The 19,735-nt window shown below is 43.7% G+C and overlaps 1 protein-coding gene across 9 annotated transcripts in view; it reads left to right on the forward strand.

The window, feature by feature from the left end:
- The window catches only part of LOC145343915 (protein phosphatase 1 regulatory subunit 12A-like), a 186,615-nt gene that overhangs the window by 145,459 nt on the left and 21,421 nt on the right, over positions 1–19,735 (forward strand). For 5 of the 9 annotated variants that reach the window (XM_080190438.1, XM_080190440.1, XM_080190442.1 and 2 more), the window contains 7 exons: positions 2,102–2,242; positions 3,080–3,238; positions 9,061–9,162; positions 10,800–10,890; positions 11,306–11,467; positions 13,802–13,940; positions 16,128–16,255. In XM_080190438.1, the coding sequence (XP_080046564.1) occupies positions 2,102–2,242; positions 3,080–3,238; positions 9,061–9,162; positions 10,800–10,890; positions 11,306–11,467; positions 13,802–13,940; positions 16,128–16,255 (922 nt within the window). The remainder of the gene's footprint in view (positions 1–2,101; positions 2,243–3,079; positions 3,239–9,060; positions 9,163–10,799; positions 10,891–11,305; positions 11,468–13,801; positions 13,941–16,127; positions 16,256–19,735) is intronic. The other 4 variants (XM_080190439.1, XM_080190444.1, XR_013886820.1 and 1 more) reach the window with 3 other exon arrangements.

The following is a 19,735-nucleotide window of genomic DNA, read 5'->3' on the forward strand; positions in this document are numbered from 1 at the left end:
TTGCCCCTTAGTGTCAGGGGGACTAGCTAGGGTAAATGCATGGGGTTATGAGGATAGGGCCTGAGTGGGATTGTGGTCGATGATTGGCTTCCTTCTGCACTGCAGGATTCTATGATTGGCTCTGTTTCTATCTCCTTGAATGCTGCCAGAGCTGCTGAGTTTATCCAGCATTTTCTGTTTTATTTCAGATTGTAATCTCACTTGCATTTAAGTAAAATAATGAAAAGCTTGCATTTCTATGGTTAGGTGGATTGGTCTTGCTACATTATCCCTACTAAATTGTCCCTTAGTGTCCCAAGTTGTGTAGGTACAGTAGGTTAGGGGTTATGGGGATTGGGTGATGAGGGTGGGTGGGCCTGGGTAAGATGCTGAGTCAGTGCAGTCTCGATGGGCCAAATGGCCTCTTCCTTCACTGAAGGGATTCTGTGATTCTATAATGCTTCTTCACATTGTCTGGACACCCCAAGACACTTTCTCATCAAGGATTTACTTTTGATGTTCTGTCACTGTTGTTACAGAAATGAATATAGCAATTAATTTGCACAAGATCTCTGAAATAAGTAATTTTTAAAAAATATTCTTTCATGGGATGTGGGCGTTGCTAGCGAAGCAACGTTTATTGCCCATCCCCAATTGCTGTTGAGGGCACAATTAGGAGTCAGCCACATTGCTGTGGATCTGGAGTCATGTGTAGGCCAGACCAGGTAAGGACGGCAGATTTCATTGCCTAATGGACATTAGTGAACCAAATGGGTTTTTATGACAATCGATTCATGGTGAATAGAAGACTTTTAATTCCAGATTTATATTCAGTTCAAATTTCACCATCCGCCATGAAGGGATTTGAACCCAGGTCCCCAGAGCATTACCCTGGGTTTCTGAATTACAAGTTCAGCAACAATACCACAGCACTCTCTCCCCAACTGAGTGACTGGATGATTTGTTTTAATGATGTTGCTTGAGGGAAGAACATTGGTCTGTGCTTTTCTTTAAATGGTAGCGTGTGATTTATTTTTGCTTCCACTCATTGTATGTTGCAATTAGTCCAGATGTGTCTCACTGTCATGCTCAGTAACTCATTCTCTCTCTTTCTCTCTCTCTCTCTCGCTCTCTCTCTTCCCCCCACCCCCCTTCACCCCAGGCCTTCTCCCAAGCTAATTCTGATTGTATCTTTAATACTGCTGCTGTTCCTCAATGTCAACCTCTCTCAATTGATGCTTTAATAGTATGTTTTATGTTGATTTCTCAGTACTTTGGTGATGTAACTAAAATGGGCATTAACCTGTTGAGAACAAGGTGAATATAACAACATGTGACGATGATAATGTGATTATCTGCATTATATTTTTCTATCATTGAAGTTTTAACACTTTGGTAAGAAAAATATTGTGAATTCAGAACTTTGCTGTTTATCCCTGTGATGCACTCAGGCAAAAATATCAGATGTGTATTTACCTAGAGAGCAGACGTGACATTGCACATCCTTCAGGAACAGTCCGTCCGCCACATATTGCCTGCCTACTCCTCACCCTAGTTGTGTTACTGATCTGGGAGATACGTTAACCACTCACATATTGTATGTGTCTCATTATTGTCTGTGTATTGTGTCTTAAAGCTTACTTGCCCCTTAGTTTTGAGTCTGTTAATGCAGTACATGGTAATGTACTTAATTGCAGTATGCCGGCCTCATTCAGTGATAACCCCTTCACTCTGCATTGATGGTGCCTTTGTCTTTATTGCAATTTCTCTTCTGTGTTAGCCAGTGCATTTGCTGTATCTGCCAGTCCAAACAGTAACAGTGTCTGTCTGTATAATTACTCACTTTGTGAGTCAGTTTATTTCTTCAGTGTGAAAAGCCATCTCTGTATGTGTGGCATGCCCTATCTGTCGGCCTAACACGTGGAACTTGTCAGACTCTGCTTCAACACTCAGCTTGTGTGCGCGCGGATTGTCCTGTGTATATACCACTTCAGCCTATGTACACAGGACTGTGCTTCTGTTCTTGTGGTCTGTCTGACTCCATGCATATAACCTGTGAGTTCACGTATTTATTATGCTGTTCTCTTCCTGCATGTTTGTACACTTTCTGCCGCTTCACTAGTCACTTCTACCTGAGAGTGATAGGCCGCAGTTATAGCGCACAAGACTTCACGGCTCGTTCCAGATTAATATCAAGTGCGGCCTCAAACCATAAAGTTGCTAACACTGACTCTGCTTCTACCAACATCATCGCATTTAAAAGGTACTGGTCACATTGGTTTCTTGCAACCTTTTGTACTGTGTGTCAGGAGATGAACTACTGCATTGTTAACAGCGTGTGCTGCTTAGATTAGCATTAGCTTGAATTTCTGGTCAAATTTCCTTCTGGTGACAGTGGGCTAAAATCAGTCAGTATATTGGAGAAGGGGAAGTTATTGTTTTGGAGCAATCCTTTCCAACATTCTTATGAGCCTACAGTTAGATACAATCACGTCTTGCTAGGTAGTCTGCACTGAGGATTAGCTGAGGTGTAGGAGCCAACAGCATTCACAGCTCTGAACACAGGCCTTAACTCAGCCTAGTGGATCTCGCAATGCTGTATAATACAGCAATGGCTGAATTATTTGTCTTGTTTATTTGTATAAGGAGGGATTGGGGATTGTAAGAATGGGCTAGAAATTGTTTTGTTACGCAGACGGTATTTTGAAAGCTACTACTTTATAGCTTGGCCCGAAGACAGTGAAATGCTGAGGCAAATCCCTTTGCTACTATTGAGAGAACCATATTAACTGAATAAAAGTCAGGTGCTGCACAGAGACGGGAGATGGATAAAGTTGGTGAGATCAATCTATTGACACCCATGTTGAGGGGATTGGGGTCTCGGATTGAATTTGACTGAAAAGTTCAAGTGGAACAAGAAACTGGTGCATTGTTTCCCGCCAGGTCTCAGAGTGAAAGTGCAGCGTCTAACCTACTGCACCAGTTAGCCATTTTCTGTTGTTCCAGTGAGATTCATTGTTATTATTTATCTGATGTGTGCCCCATCGGGATTTACCTCTTCCTAAAAGAATTCTCTTTCCATCATAATCCTCCCTTGCAGCTCATCCTTTGGAAGGAGGCAGGAAAGTCTCGTCAGCAGTTCTGCCCCAGGCTCTGTCACCACGCTGTCCAGCTCGAGCTCTTCCACCAACCCTGCCAGTAGCCGGGCCCTGACCACTGGCGTCTCAGCAACATCTACAGCTGGCACTTACACAGGCCGGTAAGACTGACTCGGCACCATGTTATTCCGATCCTTTCCTCTTCTGTAGCCTGGTCACCATGGATCCCTGGAGGAAGGTGTCTGGGATACATCCCTGCAAAGCTGCTCATTCCTGCGTTTGATTGTAGCTTCTCATCATCCGTGTTAACATTGCAACATAGTGAACACTGAGCATTTACAACAGCCTTCATTCTACTCTTCGTTCTACCAGAGCTCTGACAAAGGGTCATCTAGACTTGAAACTTTGGCTCTGTTCTCTTCACAGATGCTGTCAGATCTGCTGAGATTTTCTGTTTTTGTTTCAAATTCCAGCATCTGCAGTATTTTGCTTTTATCTTCAAATTAGCCATGATCTTATTGAATGGCTCGAGGGACCATATGACCTTTCTCTGCTTATGTTCTTATGCCCATTTGCTGAATACCTTCACCTTGCCCTTGTTATCTTTAGGGTTGATTCTGCTAATGCTTTTCGAATCAGCGTCATGCATTGTGCAATCCACAAATTGAAGACCATTCAGAGTCTGCTGCCATTGTCCTTACTCACTCCAGTTCCCTTCATGTGTAATCTCTGTGTTTGCTGATCTATATTGGCTCCCTATTAAGCATCACCTCCATTTTAAAATTCCTGTATTTAAGCCTGTCCATTGTCTCATCCTTTCCTATCCCTATAGACTCTTCCAACTGTACGGTCCTCAGATATCTACGCTTCTCTAATTCTCGTCTCTTGAGTATCCCCTCTTTTAATTGCACCACAATTGGTGACCATACCTGCAGCTGCCTGAGTGGGCAGCACACTGGCACAATGGTAGCACTGTAGCCTCCCAGCACCACAGACCTGAGTTCAGTTCCAGCCTTGGGTGACTGTCTGTGTGGAGTTTGCATGCTCTCCCTGTGTCTGTGTGGGTTTCTTCTGGGTGCTACAGTTTCCTTCCACACTTCAAAGATGCAATTTGGCCTCGTATTCTGTAAGAGGGAATCTCAGTGAGCCATTTGGAATAAAACGGATGGAAACAATAAATCTGGGATACTGCCTCAATCAGAACTGTGGGAGGGCTACAAGAAACTAAAGCAAAATTTAGGATGAATGTCAGGAAGTTAGGTGAATTGGCCATACTAAAAATTGCCCCTTAGTATCCCAAGATGACTGGGTTAGATGGATTAGCCATGGTAAATGTGTGGGGTTATGGGGATTGGGCTGGAGGGGAAGACCTCTTATCGTAGAGTCGGTACAGATCTGATGGGCCAAATGGTCTCCTCCTGTACTGTAGGCATTCTATGTAAGCTGTGAAATTCCCCAAATCTCTCTGCCTATTTTGCTTCCTTTAGGGTTATCCTTGGTAGTTGCCTCTTTATCTCAACTCCAGACCATTTTCCTTAAAATCACCTAGTGTGGCTCAGCATCAACTTATCCTTAATATCCTTCTGTGAAGTCCCTTGGGGCATTTTGGTACATGAAAAGACACTTCGTAAATGCAAGTTGTTGTTGACAGTCCACTATCTATCTGTTTATGTTTATAATTACTTCTGTTTGGTTGTGGTGCAATATTGATTGGAAGAATCTGTAACTCAAATGATGTAGTATTTGTGTTTCTAGGGAGGTGACATGTAATACCAGGCTTTGAAAGTGTCGTCTTTTGAAAGTACCAGTTAGTAGAAAGCTGGTGATAACTAGATTCAGGCGGCATTGGAATCCCTACAACTACCGAGACGAGCAGCTGCAGTACAATTTACACAAAACAAATGCAAAATGATTAGTAGGAAAAAAAGAAGTAATTGTTAAATTGAGCACTGGTATGGCATACAGAACTGGAAAGAAATGTAGAGCTTGTGGATTAATTGAGGAAACCATCCAGACAGTGTTACATTGTAATAAATGGCTAATAATGTTTAAGTTCCGATAGCAAATGGACAGAGTGCAAGTCATCTAAGATGGTTGTATAAGTGGGTGTTGGATCATAGCTGGAACACTGTCTTCATTACTAATCATAGGATCAGTATGTTGAATAGAAAAATTGGGCAATTTGGCCTTGTATACTGTAAGGGGGAACCTCTGAGCTGCTTGGAATAAAGTGGGTGGAAACGATAAATCTGGAATACTGCCTTAATCAGAATTGTGGGAGGGCTACAAGAAACCAAAGGAAAATTAGGATGTATGTCAGGAAGTTCTGTGGGCAAAGAGCGATTGAACCTGGAATGGACCCCTAGGTAGGATAGTGGATGCAAAAGCCTTGAAATCACTTAAAGATCTGAGGAATTAAAAGTTGGGATGAGGGACAACAAAAGCCAAGTTGAGAAATGGCCTTTCCCAACTGCACCTATTCCATGATTTGCTTTGAGAGGTTACTGAGGCAGACAGAAAATATCACAGAATTGTTACAGTGGAGAAGGAGACAGTTCGACCCTTTGTGCACCAGCTCTCCAGTTGAACTATTCACATAATGTAGGTCACCACCCTTCTCACTGTAATCCTGAGCATTCTCCCTTTGCAGTTAACACTCTAATTCCCTTTTGAATGCTTTAATGGACCCTACCTCCTCTCAGGCAGTGCATTCCAGACATTAGCCGCTCGTTGCGTGAAAAAATATTTTCTCATGTTGCTTTTGCTTCTTTTACCAATTACTTTAAATCTGTGCCCTGTCATGATTGTTTCATGAGTGGGAGCAGTTCTTCCTTATCTACTCTGTCCAGACCCTTCATATTTTTGATTGCTTCTATCAAATCTTCTCTCAACCTTGTTTTCTCCAAGGTAAACAACCCTCACGTCTGTCATTTATCTTCAAAGCTGAAGTTCCTTACCCTTCAAGCCTTTCTTATGAATTTTTTCTGCATTCTCCCTGATACCTTCACATCCTTCCTAACATGCGGTGCCCAGAACGGGACATAATACTCCAGCTGAGGCCAAACTAGTATTTTCTTCAAGTTCAACATAACCTCATGACTTTTGCACTCTTTGCCCCTATTAATATATAGAATTAACAATTAGAATACTGTATGCTTTATTAATCATTCTCTGAACATGTTTTGCCACTTGCAATGACATGCATCCAGACGTTCCTGCTCCTGCACATCTTTTAGAATTGCGCCCTTTATTTGATATTGTCTCTCCATGTTTTTCCTACCAAAATGAATAATTTCACATTTCACTGCACTGCACTTCATGTTGAGGGCATTGGATAGGGTAGATGTTGTGAGAGTGTTTCCATTTGTGCAAGGGACACAGCTTAAGGATAAGATACCATTGAAGACAGAGCTGAGCAGAGCTTCTTTCTCCCAAAGGGTCAATAGTACATGGAATTTCTCTTCTCCAGAAAGCAATGGAGGTTGGGTCATTGAACTTATTGAAGGCCCAGTTAGATAGTGTTTGATAGACATGCGAGAGGAGGTTTATGGGGAGTAGATGGCAAAGTGGAATTGAGACTAGAGTCAGATCAGCCAAGATCTTACCGAATGGCAGAGCAGACTCAAAGAGTTGAACGGCCCATCCCTGCTCCAAGTCCTGTGTTACTATGTTCATCTGCCACTTGTCTGCCCATTCCACCAATTTACTTGTGTCCTTCTGACCTTTTACACTGTCCTCCTCATTGTTGTGAAATATTGGGGGGGGGATTCTCCCATAAGCACTGAATTGGTGGGAAAACTGTTCCAGATCATGACTGTTTTCTTAGTTCAACTTCTCATTCAAATCTCCCCACTCTATGCACTGCAGAGGTCCCAGTCGTGAATCTCATTAAAAACTCAGGGGATGGGGCCTATTCGCACCAAGCCTGACAGTTCTGGAACTCTGCGCATGTGCAGTGGCCCCAATCTGTCAGTCTCCCCGTTTTCTGGCCAGCTCGATCACTGGCCAATCCAGGACCCCCGTAATGCTGCCCTTCCAGCCCCCACAACAATTCCTGGGCCAGCCTTGACCCCTCCCCACCCTGCCCTGGAGTTCCCCGATGTCCAGCCCCCATCCTGCCTCCAGCAGTGGTGAACACCTCACTTCAGCAGACCCCCCCCCCTTCCCCCACCCTGCCCACTGACCCCCTCACCCTGCTTTGGAGTGCCCCAATCTCCAGTGTACAACCCTCCACCCCTCCCCTGCCCAGCAATGGTGATCCTCCCACCCTCCCTCACCCTGGCAGAAAACCTCCCCCCAAGTCGGCAGGCCATTCCCCCTTCCATTCCAGACTGATTGCCATGCAGAGTGGCAGCGGGATCCCCCACCCCCACTGATTGTCCATTGGCCTGGCCCACTTGGTAATGCCCGATGGGCAGGCCAATGTGCCCCCTGGCATGGGCATTTTGTCCCTTGGACAGTGCCAGGGCACAGGCTGGTACTGCCAGAGTGCCCATGCTCAGAGGGCACTACCTCCCTACTGCCTGACCCTGAGGAACCCCCAGTTGCCCCCCCCTCCCCCACGTCATTTGGCGGGGTCTCCCACTAAGTCCCCGAATGTGGGGATCTAGTCTGAACCCCACCGGAATGAAGTACTCCAGGTGGGGTGGGAGTTGCAATTGGGACTGTTAAGTTCCCAATAATGACATTTAAAATACATTTAAAACGTATTTTAAAAAGACTCAAATTACTTACTTGTCTTCCCGCTGGTTTCTAGCATGGTCTAGTCTCTGACTGTTCTCTGGCTCTGGGAGATGCGCATGTGTTCCCGGCGCTTGCGCAAATCCCAGAACATGGCCGACGACATGCATCTCCCACCCCAACCAGCCAGAAAAGTCACAGGTCACGATGTGAGAATCGCAACCATGATTTCAATACTGGATTTTACGTAGAGTTCTTGGTGTTCCATCATTCTGCAGCTGTAAACTTTGCTGTCAAAATTCCCTCCAGCTGTTACTCGAAAAGAGGATACATTGAAGTCATTCAGTCGGTTGCACTTGTTGCCAGCATTGTGCACGCACCATTCTAGTGTTTTATTCCGTTGTGAGCAATTGCCGACAGCGGCCATAAATAAACATGGTGGCGCTATTTCTCAGCTTAGTTAGGGAAAGGAGGGTGAGAATACTGGAATGGCTTCCTCCCCTCATCCTTTTTGTGGAGAAGCTTCTGCCTCCCTCCACCTCTGGGCATTCAACGTCATCTATCCCAGAATGAAGTTCACCTAAAAGCCTCAACTGACCTGTTTACGGTGGTGGGGTGGGAGGTGGCACCACAGTCACAAACACCCTGAACTCTGGTTTAGGCCACGCACATCAGCGCCTTTTCACAAAGGAAATCTTCGTTTGATTGAAATTTATGACGAAGACTGAACTTGAGTCCTGCTCCTGCCCATTGGCCAACGTGCCTAATTGTCTCCATAGCATTTTGTCCCATATCAAGAAAAGCTTTCTGGCAGGTTAGGCACAGCAGAGTAACATCACCAGATTCCTGTACATAGCATGGGCTGCTGCACATGTGCAGATGGTTAATGGCAGCCATCTTGTATTTTCAGAGTCACAGTGGATGCCCGTTTGAAAATTATTTAAAATGTTGATAAGATTTGTTGAGGCAGATGGTTGAATGTAGTGGAGGCTCCAAATGGAGACCACGAGTTACAGCAGTGAGTAAAGGATCTATCCAATTCAGTCAGCACTTCCAGTAGGCAAAATTGGCTGGAACAACCTGATTTACAACCTGGAGCCTTATGTACAGTTAATACTTTTCTGTGGACCTTAATTCAAAACGAGACATAAATACTTTGTCAAGTTTACCCAAAGAATGATATTGCACAAATCACACTCGTAGTAATGTGTGTCATGGAACTGTGATCAAGAGCCTTAAGTGGCTCAAGGTATGTGGTGCAGAAGACTCGTTCATGTGTCATTACTTTGTTTCATCATACCAGCAGCTCCCTGACTCGAAACCAAGCTGGAAATGGAGCAGAAAAAGAGAGTAATCCTATCACACAAGGCAATACCTCTGGCACTGAAAATCGCGAGAGACGCAGGTTAGTGCTGGAAGTCAAATTATAGAGTGATATGTGCTTGAGAATAAGTCAAATGCTCAAGCATGGTTACTTTGTGTATGTGATATATATCTATAATATACACTGATAGTTGTTTAACTAATTTGCACTGTTTAACTACACTGTTCTTTAACTTAACTGTAGTTTTGTTGAAACAAAGGATTTTGATTGATAATAGTGTTACATCACCAGTGGAATCCTTGTAAGAGTGAAGTGTGGTATCATTCTGACTCCTACCGAGCAGGAGATTACCCAATCTCCATCCAATTCCTCATAACTCCCAACAAAAAATTATCTTTACATTAAATTGGTTGGAATCACATTGGATGGTGCCTGCAGAACTATGCTTTATTTATTAAAATGTGCTATTGGAATTCGAATGTCCAAGAGAATAAAAAGGACTATTTTAAATGTGCAATCTTTGAAATGATGGTCTGAGATAACTCTCCATTCACCTGATGAAGGGACAAACCCCGAAAGCTTGTGAGTTTACTATCAAATAAATCGGTTGGACTTAAACCTGGTGTTGTCAGACTTTTTACTGAGATAACTGTACAGAGGAGCTCCTCATATTTATGACCTGTGGGGAAATTTGCCCGTATGATTACCAGGCATTTATGGAACCGATCACATTTCATCCCATTGAAAGACAAACATTTTCAATTACCACTCAGTTAGTGAAGATGGAAACTACCCCCCTTTATCTTTCACTGCAGTACAAAGCTTTTTTTTATGAGAATGTCACACTTTTTTCTTTCATCTGCTCCCTAACACTTTGGTGAGTCATTTACATCTCCAGAGCTGACACCAGGCACTTCTAATCAAGTTGCTATCATATTTGCATTCTGACCCCATTAGGTGCCCTTTACTTGGCGCCTTGCCCCACCTCCACTCACTAATTCAGAGGTTGCTCAAGACTCTGCTCTATTTCTCAATCCAATTGTTCTCCTTATCAAGACTTAATTATCATTGTTCTCTTATTATTGATGTCACTCAACTCCTTTTCTCCCAGCATAATGATTAAGCACCTCAGTTCAAAAAGAAGACCCACACTAACTCTCTCAAATCAACTGGGGATGGTAAGAAATGCCCAGATCGCAAGAATTAATTTTATTAAACTGACTTGGAAGCCAAATGTCCAAGAGGAAAAAAAGTCTGTTTTAATTATACAATCTTTGAAGTGACGGTCTGAGATATTTATGACCTGAGGGAAAATTTGCCTGTTTGATTACCAGACATTTATGGGACTGATCATGTTCCATCCCATTGAAAGACAAACATTTTCAATTACCACCCATTTAGCGAAGATGGAAACTACCCCCTTTATCTTTCATTGCAGTATAAAGTTTGTTTTAATGAGAGTGCCACACCTTTTTTGCACTGTTTAGCAACATCCATTTGGATAGGTCATGAGTTTTGGACTATGTTGGGGGTAGGGGTGGGAGGTGCAGGAGCAGTAAAATGGATGGGGGAGGCAAAGTTACATGAAGAATGGAAATCTCAAACTTAAGGCTCCTTTCCCCTGGCTAATAATGTTGTCCTTGTGAACCAAGCATTATTGTCTCTCCCACTCGCTGTCTTGAGAATGAGTTTGTTCCGCCATGTTTCATTGTTTCCAGATCCTACCTCACCCCGGTCCGTGACGAGGAAGCTGAGGCACAGAGAAAGGCACGCTCACGACATGCTCGCCAGTCTCGCAGATCCACGCAGGTGAGCACAAAAGAGTTCTGCTTCAGTTTTGACATTGCTTCAAGCTTCCATTTGCCTTTGCACCATTCTCACCTGTCCTGATAGTCAGTTGCACTCCAGGAATATTGAACGTAGAATTTGCTTGCCATAAACAGGAACTTGAAAATTGAAGCCCATTTATCTACTAAAAAGATATGGAATCTGTGCTTTACAGATTGAATACAAAAATGTGGATGACAACATAGACATCATTCATTGCTCATTGATGTCTTCATTTGTTCTCTGAACCGTTCCTCAGAAACAGGAAACTGTGCATGTTCAACTACACCTCACCGTGCACCATGTTGCTTTGCACACTGTATCCTAGTGCTCCTTGGTACATACCTTCTTGCCCCTTAACAAGTGGCTCGCCTTTGTTCTTCATTTTTTGGTGCAGGGTGTCACGCTGACTGACCTACAGGAGGCGGAGAAAACGATTGGATTGAAGCGGGAGCAGAAAGTTCCAGAACAGGAGAAAGGCAAAGAAAAGGAAGAGAAGGAAGCAGAAGCTAAAGACGTGGCGTCAAAATACAAATACAGCAAGACCAGTCAAGATGAGGTAAACCGAGTGGCTGAATACACGCATATTTTACTATAATTCTCCCAAAACTGTTAACAGTGCCTTTGCTACCTGTGGATTTCGCTATGCTGTTTTAACCAGCTTCCCACCTTCTCACTTTGAGCCCTGCCATCCCCATGTCCACTAACCTACATTAGTTTCTGGTCTGGAAATGCCTCAGTTTTCAAATTCTCATCCTTGTTTTCAGACCCCTCTGTGCCCTCACCCTTCCCTATCTCTGCATTCTCTTCCAGTCCCACAATGCTCTGAGTTATTTACACCTCTCCAATTCTGGCTCTTTGGGTATCCCTGATTTTAATTGTCCCACCCTTGTTAACCATACTTCCAGTTACCCCAGGTCAGGAATACCAACCTAAGTCTCTCGGCCTCTATTTTCTTCATAAGCCATTCCTTAAAATTTGCCTTTCACGTATTTTAATATCTTCTTATGCATCCTGGTGTGAAACATTGTTTCATAATCCTGCTATGAAGCACCTCGGAATGTTTCACGTCAAAGGTGTTAAGCATTCATTTTGTAATGATTTAAGATTATAACTGGGTTTTGCTGTGGAGAAGTAATTTTGAAAAGATGTTTGTCCACTGACCTGTGACTGTGCCTCTACTTAATTCCTACTCTCTTTCTCCTATTTGATTTTGTACCTTACTTTTCCTATAGAGTCATAGAGGTTTACAGCATGGAAACAGGCCCTTTGGCCCAACTTGTCCATGCTTCTCTTTTTTTAAAAAAACTCCTAATCCCAATTGCCCGCATTTGTCCCATATCCCTTTATACCCATTGTACCCATGTAACCATCTAAATGCTTTTTAAAAGACAAAATTGTACCCACCTGTACTACTACCTCTGGCAGCTTGTTCCAGACATTCACCATCCTCTGTGTGAAAAAATTGCTTCTCTGGACACTTTTGTATCTCTCCCCTCTCATCTTAAACCTATGCCCTATAGTTTTGGACTCCCTACCTTTGGGAAAAGATATTGACTATCTACGTTGTCTGTACTCTCATTATTTTATAGACCACTATAAGGTCACCCCTCATCCTCCTACGCTCCAGAGAAAAAAGTCCCAGTCTATTCAGCCTATCCTTATCACTTAATCCATCAGTGCTGGTAGCATCCTAGTAAATCTTTTCTGCACGTTTTCCAGTTTAATAGTATCCTATTAAATAGTATCCTATTAATAGGGTGACCAGAATTGCACACAGTATTCCAAGTGTGGCCTTACCAATGTCTTGTACAACTTCAACAAGACATCCCAACTCTTGTATTCAGTGTTCTGACTGATGAAACCAAGCATGCCGAAGCACTCTGTCCACCTGTGACTCCGCTTTCAAGGAGCTATGAACATGTACTCCTAGATCTCTTTGTTCTGTAACTCACCCCAGTGCCCTATCATTAACTGAATAAGTCCTGCCCGGATTCAATCTACCAAAATGCATTACCTCGCATTTGTCTACATTAAACTCCATCTTCCTTCATCAGCTCACTGGCCCAATAACTTTCTTCACTGTCCACTATGCCACCAATCTTGGTGTCATCTGCAAACTTACTAACCATGCCCCCTATATTCTCATCCAAATCATTAATATAAATGACAAATAACAGTGAGCCCAGCACTGATCCCTGAGGCACACTGCTGGTCACAGGCCTTCAGTTTGAAAAACAACTCTCTACAACCACCCTCTGGCTTCTGTCAAGAAGCCAATTTTGTATTCATTTAGATACCTCACCCTGGATCCCGTGAGATTTAACTTTATGCAACAACCGACCATGTGGTACTTTTCAAAACCATTTCTATAGACCTTCGTCTCTGACACCCTTCGTGTAATTCTAACTTCATCTCCTCTGCAACTTTCCCAAAGCGTATTGATAATTTTTGAGGTAAAAGTGTCAAGTTGTGGGATCAAAGGCAGGTAGAGTTCAGGTACAGATCGGCCGTGATCTGAGGGAACATTTAAGAGGGCTGCAATGGCCCACTCATCTTGCTATGCTTTTTCAGAAGAGTTCAAAACAAACGAGGGGTTGAATTCACATAGCTTTAATTCAGACAAGTTTTACAATGGAAATGTTACAACTTTTTATTACAAGAAACTATTTAATTCCATTTTTGTTGCTACAGCTTGAATCAAATCTCTGTTGATCTTCGCCACTCATCTCTTGCCATAAGTGCACTGACTTTATTTTCCAAGTTCACTTATTTTCCCTTTCACTTATTCATTAGCTCTGACCCATAGTCTCTGCCTTTAGTGTTCTTAAATATAAGCCAAGTTCCAAATGTTTAATCACAAAGTTACCCACTGTGTTCTTGCCCGATACAGGAAAAGAACTGGCGATCAAGATTAGCCAACCTACAGAAAGCAGACCTGCTGGGCCTTACTTCCTCCTCCACTGATTCCAGTCGATTGAATGTTCCTGGTTGCACCTACCAAAATGCTGTACAGCCACTGGACAACAAAGGTATCTCCAAATCTCTCAAGTGCAGGGTGTGCTCCTTAGCTGCTTCATGCCTGTCCAAAACTTAGTACTTCATAGAAGAATCATAGAATCCCTACAGTGCAAAAGGAGGCCACTTGGCCCGTCGAGCCTGCACCAACAACAATCCCACCCATCCCCTATCCCCATAACCCCACATATTTATCTGGCTAGGTCCCCTGATACTAAGGGGCAATTTTGCATGGCCAATCAACCTAACTTTTACGTCTTTGAAATGTGGGGAAAACCGGAGCATCTGGACGAAACTCGCGCAGACACGGGGAGAACGTGCAAACTCTACACAATCACCTGAGCCAGAATTGAACCTAGGTCCCTAGCACTGTGAGGCAGCAGTGTTAACCCTTCATCAGTTTGTCATTGCCATACATTTCAGAGCAGTGGAGAGAAACCAGCCTTGATGGCACAGTGAGTCAAGGCAAATCTAGTGTGGTCCCAACCTTCCCAACAAGGAAGGTCCCTGAGGTGGTTTGTGTTGTTGATTGATCTCATCCATGTTATCAGTGGGGGTATTATAGACATTCGTTTATGGTTCCCCTTTGCTTATACTGCCAAACACGGTCCTTGTGGCCGAATACAGTCCTAGTAGTCAAATGCAGTCCCTGCTCGGAATTCCCTCTTTATGCGTATTCCAACAGATGGCTTAACACCTGATGTTCTCTATAACTAAATAGTCTACAGACATATGAAGAATGACCGCTTAGGTAAAGTATTGATTAGTGCTCAGTGCATTTGGAACATTACCTCAGTGGGATTCAGCACCCTCAGAAAGAGAGGTGCATTCATAAAATGAGGGCTCAAACTCCTGAAGATTTCTCATGGTGCTGAAGGCCTTCATACACATCCCAAAAAAAAAATTGTTTTACTTTTTAAATATCATCTTCAGATTGTGAACACACAGCCTGAACAAAGAGAAGGTCCTTTAGCTGATCCGGACAGTTTTATCCAGAGTCCATGTATAATATTTCTGAATCTCCGATGCAGTATGTTATTGAATAAAAACTAAGAGGCATCTGATGTTCCATAATAACGTTCAGTTAAGGGCTCAGGTGTGTTTTCAAGAATTTTAACAAATGATTTTCATTCCCCAATGCCTCAGCAATATTTTTCAGTGCCATACAGACCAAAAAAATCCAGTTCCAGTCTCTAACCAGTACTGAGTTAAGTATGTTGATCTCAGCATAGGTAATAATACAGGTAAAATAATCAGCATCAATCCTGCTGAATTGAGCCAGGCTGCTTTCGGCCTCAATCTAGTGACTCAGGCTGGAAAATTTGAGCGGTCGGATATCAGTTGAGAAATATCATCAGGTTCTGCTGTGACTTTTCCACAGTGGAATACCCATTTGACAGTCATAGAACACCTACAGTGCAGAAGAGGCCATCTGGCCCATTGAGTTTGCACCAACCCTCCGACAGCCTATTTTACCCAGGCCCTATCTCTGCAACCCCACATATTTACCTTGCTAATCCCACTAATCTACACATCTATGGACACTAAGGAGCAATTTAGCGTGGTTAGTCCACCTAATCTGCACATCTTTGGACTGTGGGAGGATACCAGAAAAACAATCACAAACACACACACACACACACACACACTCACTCTGAAACCGGGTCCCTGGTGCTGTGAGGTAGTAATGCTAACTATTGTGCCATGCCACTTTCTCTGAAAGCTGGCACATGAAGGTTGAGCGCACAGTCAGACCGTCAAAGCCATCAAAGATTACCTGAGCACGTGTATCTGAACCAAAATCTCTACCTTTAAATGCTGACTGTGGCTACTGAGTTTAGTTGTGTGTGGATTGGCCTGAGGTTCACTCCTAGCCTCTATGCAGCAATTCAGGATGCTGAACCTTATATCTGGGCTCTGCCATTCATTGCTGGATGCTGCTTTATTTCTGGGTAGCTTGAGCAGTAAGTGGAGGCTGTTTTTCTCTGGATCCCTCCTGATCCTTGACATGCTGGGTGTAGTTTATCTCTGAGACTGTGTGTTATTGCTGTTTTGTTGTTAGTCTCCAGTTAATGCGTGATGTCTCAGAACAGTTGGTAGCTACAGGCTCAGTGTTGACACTTGGCCATGTATCTCCGGGAGGGTGGCATCTGCGTAATGTTATTGAAAACTTTGATCACAATTCCGGATCTCTCTCTCAGAATTGGAGAAGGCTAAAGAGGAGGAGAAGGAATCGGATGACTCATCCTTCAGAAAGTCAGGCACCAGGGACAGGAGACGACCCAGGGGGAAAAGAAGATCAACAGGTGTGCATTCCATATCACAAGATGTAAGTATTTGAAAGAATCTTAAAGCTGTTCAGGTACACTGACGGCCCTCTTCTATAAAACCTGTACAAACTATTGCAATCCTTCACGCTGAAATCAAACATACTCAATCTCTGGTGCTGGTGCAGAGCCATTATAAGAAGTCTCACAACACCAGGTTAAAGTCCAACAGTTTATTTGTTAGCAAAAGCCACTAGCTTTTGGAGCGCTGCTCCTTCATCAGGTGAATGGGAGAACACTCACTTGACAAAGGGGCAGCGTTTCGCAAGCCCGTGACTTTTGCTACCAAATAAACCTGTTGGACTTTAACCTGGTTTTGTGAGACTTCTTACTGTGTTTACCCCAATCCAATGCCGGCATCTCCATATCAGAGCCATTACTCAGGGAAGCAGATTTAACCTTTTTCATTTATTTGTTCATGGGATGTGAGCATCACATTTATGGCCCATCCCTAACTTCCCTCAAGAAGGTGGTGGTGAGCTGCCTTCTTGAACGCTGCAGTACATGTGTTGTAGGAACACCCACAATGCTGTTAGGGAAGGAGCTACAGGTTTTTGACCCAGCGACTGTGAAGGAATTGCAGCATATTTCCAAGTCAGGATGGTGTGTGCCATGGAGGGGAGCTTGCAGATAGTGGTGCTCCTATGCTTTTCTCTGGATCCTGATTTTTGATACACTGGCTGTGGTTTATGTCTGGGACCGTGTATTAGGGCATCTCTGCTCTTGTACTTCTATGTCGTAGAGGTCACAGTTTTGGAAGGTGCTATTGAAGGAGCCTTGATGAGTAGGAGCAGTGCATTTTATAGATAGTACACACTACTATACGTACAAAACATAGAAAATACAAACAGAAGTAAGCCATTTGACCCCTTGAGCCTGCTCCACCATTCATTAAGTTCATGGCTGACCTGTTTGCATTGAGTTCCACATTCCCATCTACCACAATAACCTTTGATTTGATTCCATTGCTTAGCAAAAAATCTATCTACCTCTGTTCTAAAAATATTCAGTTACCCTGCCTTCACAGAGAGAAATGTTGTCCTCAGCTCTGTCATATAAGGTGACCCCTAATTTTACAGCAGTGCCCTTAGTTCTAATTTTACAGCAGTGCCCTTAGTTCTAATTTTACAGCAGTGCCCTTAGTTCTAATTTTACAGCAGTGCCCTTAGTTCTAATTTTAAAGCAGTGCCCCTAGTTTCCACATATATCTTGTCAATGCAAGGATGGTGTAGTCACGCCGGAGAGTGCGGCAGTCACACCAAAGGATGGTGTAGTCCCTGGCAGATCCCTCAACTAGTATGCCAAGGAAAGGGAGTTAATTTAACTGCTCCATTTTAAACGTAAATTTGAGCACAAGATGGAGCCCATTGAGAATGTGAGGAAATGATTACATGCACCTTTGGATTGAAACATTGGAAATTAATCATCCACTTAAGGAAAATATGCAAGGGTTGGAGGTTAGGTGTCATTCCATTAAAGACATGTTTCTCGTGTCATAGAATTCTACGGTACAGAAGGAGGCCATTCGGCCCATCGACTAAGCACCTACCACAATCCCACCCAGGCCCTAGCCTCATTACCTCATGCATTTACCCTAACTAGCCCCCTTGACATTAAGGGGCAATTTAGCATGGCCAGTCCACCTAACCTACACATTTGGGCTGTGGGAGGAAACTGGAGCACCTGGAAGAAACTCTCACAGGCACGGGGAGAATGTGCAAACTCCATACGGATAATGGCCCAAGCCAGGAATTGAACCTGGGTCCTTGGTGCTGTGAGGCAGCAGTGCTAACCACTGTGCCACCAGGCCAGCCCATTCCCCATGTGTCCTGATGAGACAAGACAAACAGCTATCATATATCTCTTTGGGAGGGGGTTCAAACTAATTTGTCAGGGGGATGGGAAAACGAGCTGTAATCAGAAGCCAGTGTGCGTGTAGTGAGATACTGAGGAGAGTATCAAGGTGACTGGAGTATACCGGCAGACAGGATAGTGGGTTGAAGTGTTGTCTGCTTCAATGCAAGGAGCATCTGGAGTAAGTAGGTGAACTTGGAGCGTGGATTGGTACTTGGGACTACGATGTTGTGGCTATTACGGAGATATGGTTAGAAAAGGAACAGGAATGGTGGTTGGAAATTCCGGGGTATAGATGTTTCAGTAAGAGTAGGGAAGGTGGTAAAAGAGGTGGAGCATTGTTAATCAAGGATAGTTTAATGGCTACTGAAAGGTATTTTGAGGCGGATCTGCCTACTGAGGTAATATGGGCTGAAGTTAGAAATAGGAAAGGAGCGGTCACGTTGTTAGGAGTTTTCAATAGGCCCCCAAATAGTAATAGAGATGTGGAGGAGGAAATGGCAGAGCAGATTATGGACAGGTGTGGAGGTCACAGGGTAGTTATTATGGGTGACTTTAACTTTCGAAATATTGATTAGAAACTTTATAAGTCAAATAGTTCGGATGGGGCAGTTCTATACAGTGTGTGCAGGAGAGTTTCCTGACCCAATATGTGGATAGGTCGAGAAGAGATGGGGCCACATTGAACTTGGTACTGGATAATGAACCGGGCCAAGTGTTAGATCTGTTTGTGGGAGAGCACTTTGGAGATAGTGACCACAATTCGGTATCGTTCGCTATTGCAATGGAGAGGGATAGGACCATATGGCAGGGCAAGGTTTATAATTGGGGAAGGGGTAATTATGATGCGATTAGGCAAGAATTAGGGAGCATAAGATGGGAACAGAAACCGTTACGGAAAGGCACAAATTAGAGTTTAGAAGAATGAGGGGAGATCTCATTGAGACGTATAAGATGATGAATGGGATGGATAGGATAGAGGTGGAGAGACTCTTCCCGCTCAAAAAAGACAGTAGGACTAGGGGGCACAGCCTCAAGATAAAGGGGAGGCGGTTTAGAACGGAGTTGAGGAGGAACTTCTTCACTCAAAGGGTGGTGAATCTCTGGAATTCTCTGCCCGTTGAAGTGGTGGAGGCTGCCTCACTAAATATTTTTAAGAAGCGGGTTGATGGGTTCTTGATAAGAGAGGGGATTAAGGGTTATGGGGAGAGGGCGGGAAAGTGGAACTGAGCCACAACAGATCAGCCATGATCTTATTGAATGGTGGGGCAGGCTCGAAGGGCTAGATGGCCTATTCCTGCTCCTATTTCTTATGTTCTTATGTACAGATGAAAAGTGGAGCTTGTTCAAGGAACAAATACTGTGTATCCTTGATAGTTATGTCCCCGTCAGGCAGGGAGGAAATGGTTGAGTGAGGGATGGTTCACAAAAGAGGTTGAATGTCTTGTCAAGAGAGAAAAGGAAGTGTATGTAAGGATGAGAAAACAAGGTTCAGTTTGGTCGCTTGTGGATTCCAAGGTTGCAAGGAATGAGCTAAAAAAAGGGCTTAGGAGATCTAGGAGGGGACACTGAGAAGTCCTTAGTGAGTTGGGTCAAGGAAAAGCCCATTTTACTCAGGTGAGAAATAA

The sequence above is a fragment of the Carcharhinus amblyrhynchos genome, chromosome 6 (genome assembly GCF_965287045.1).
Source record: "Carcharhinus amblyrhynchos chromosome 6, sCarAmb.v2.hapA, whole genome shotgun sequence".
Taxonomy (NCBI): Eukaryota; Metazoa; Chordata; class Chondrichthyes; order Carcharhiniformes; family Carcharhinidae; genus Carcharhinus; species Carcharhinus amblyrhynchos.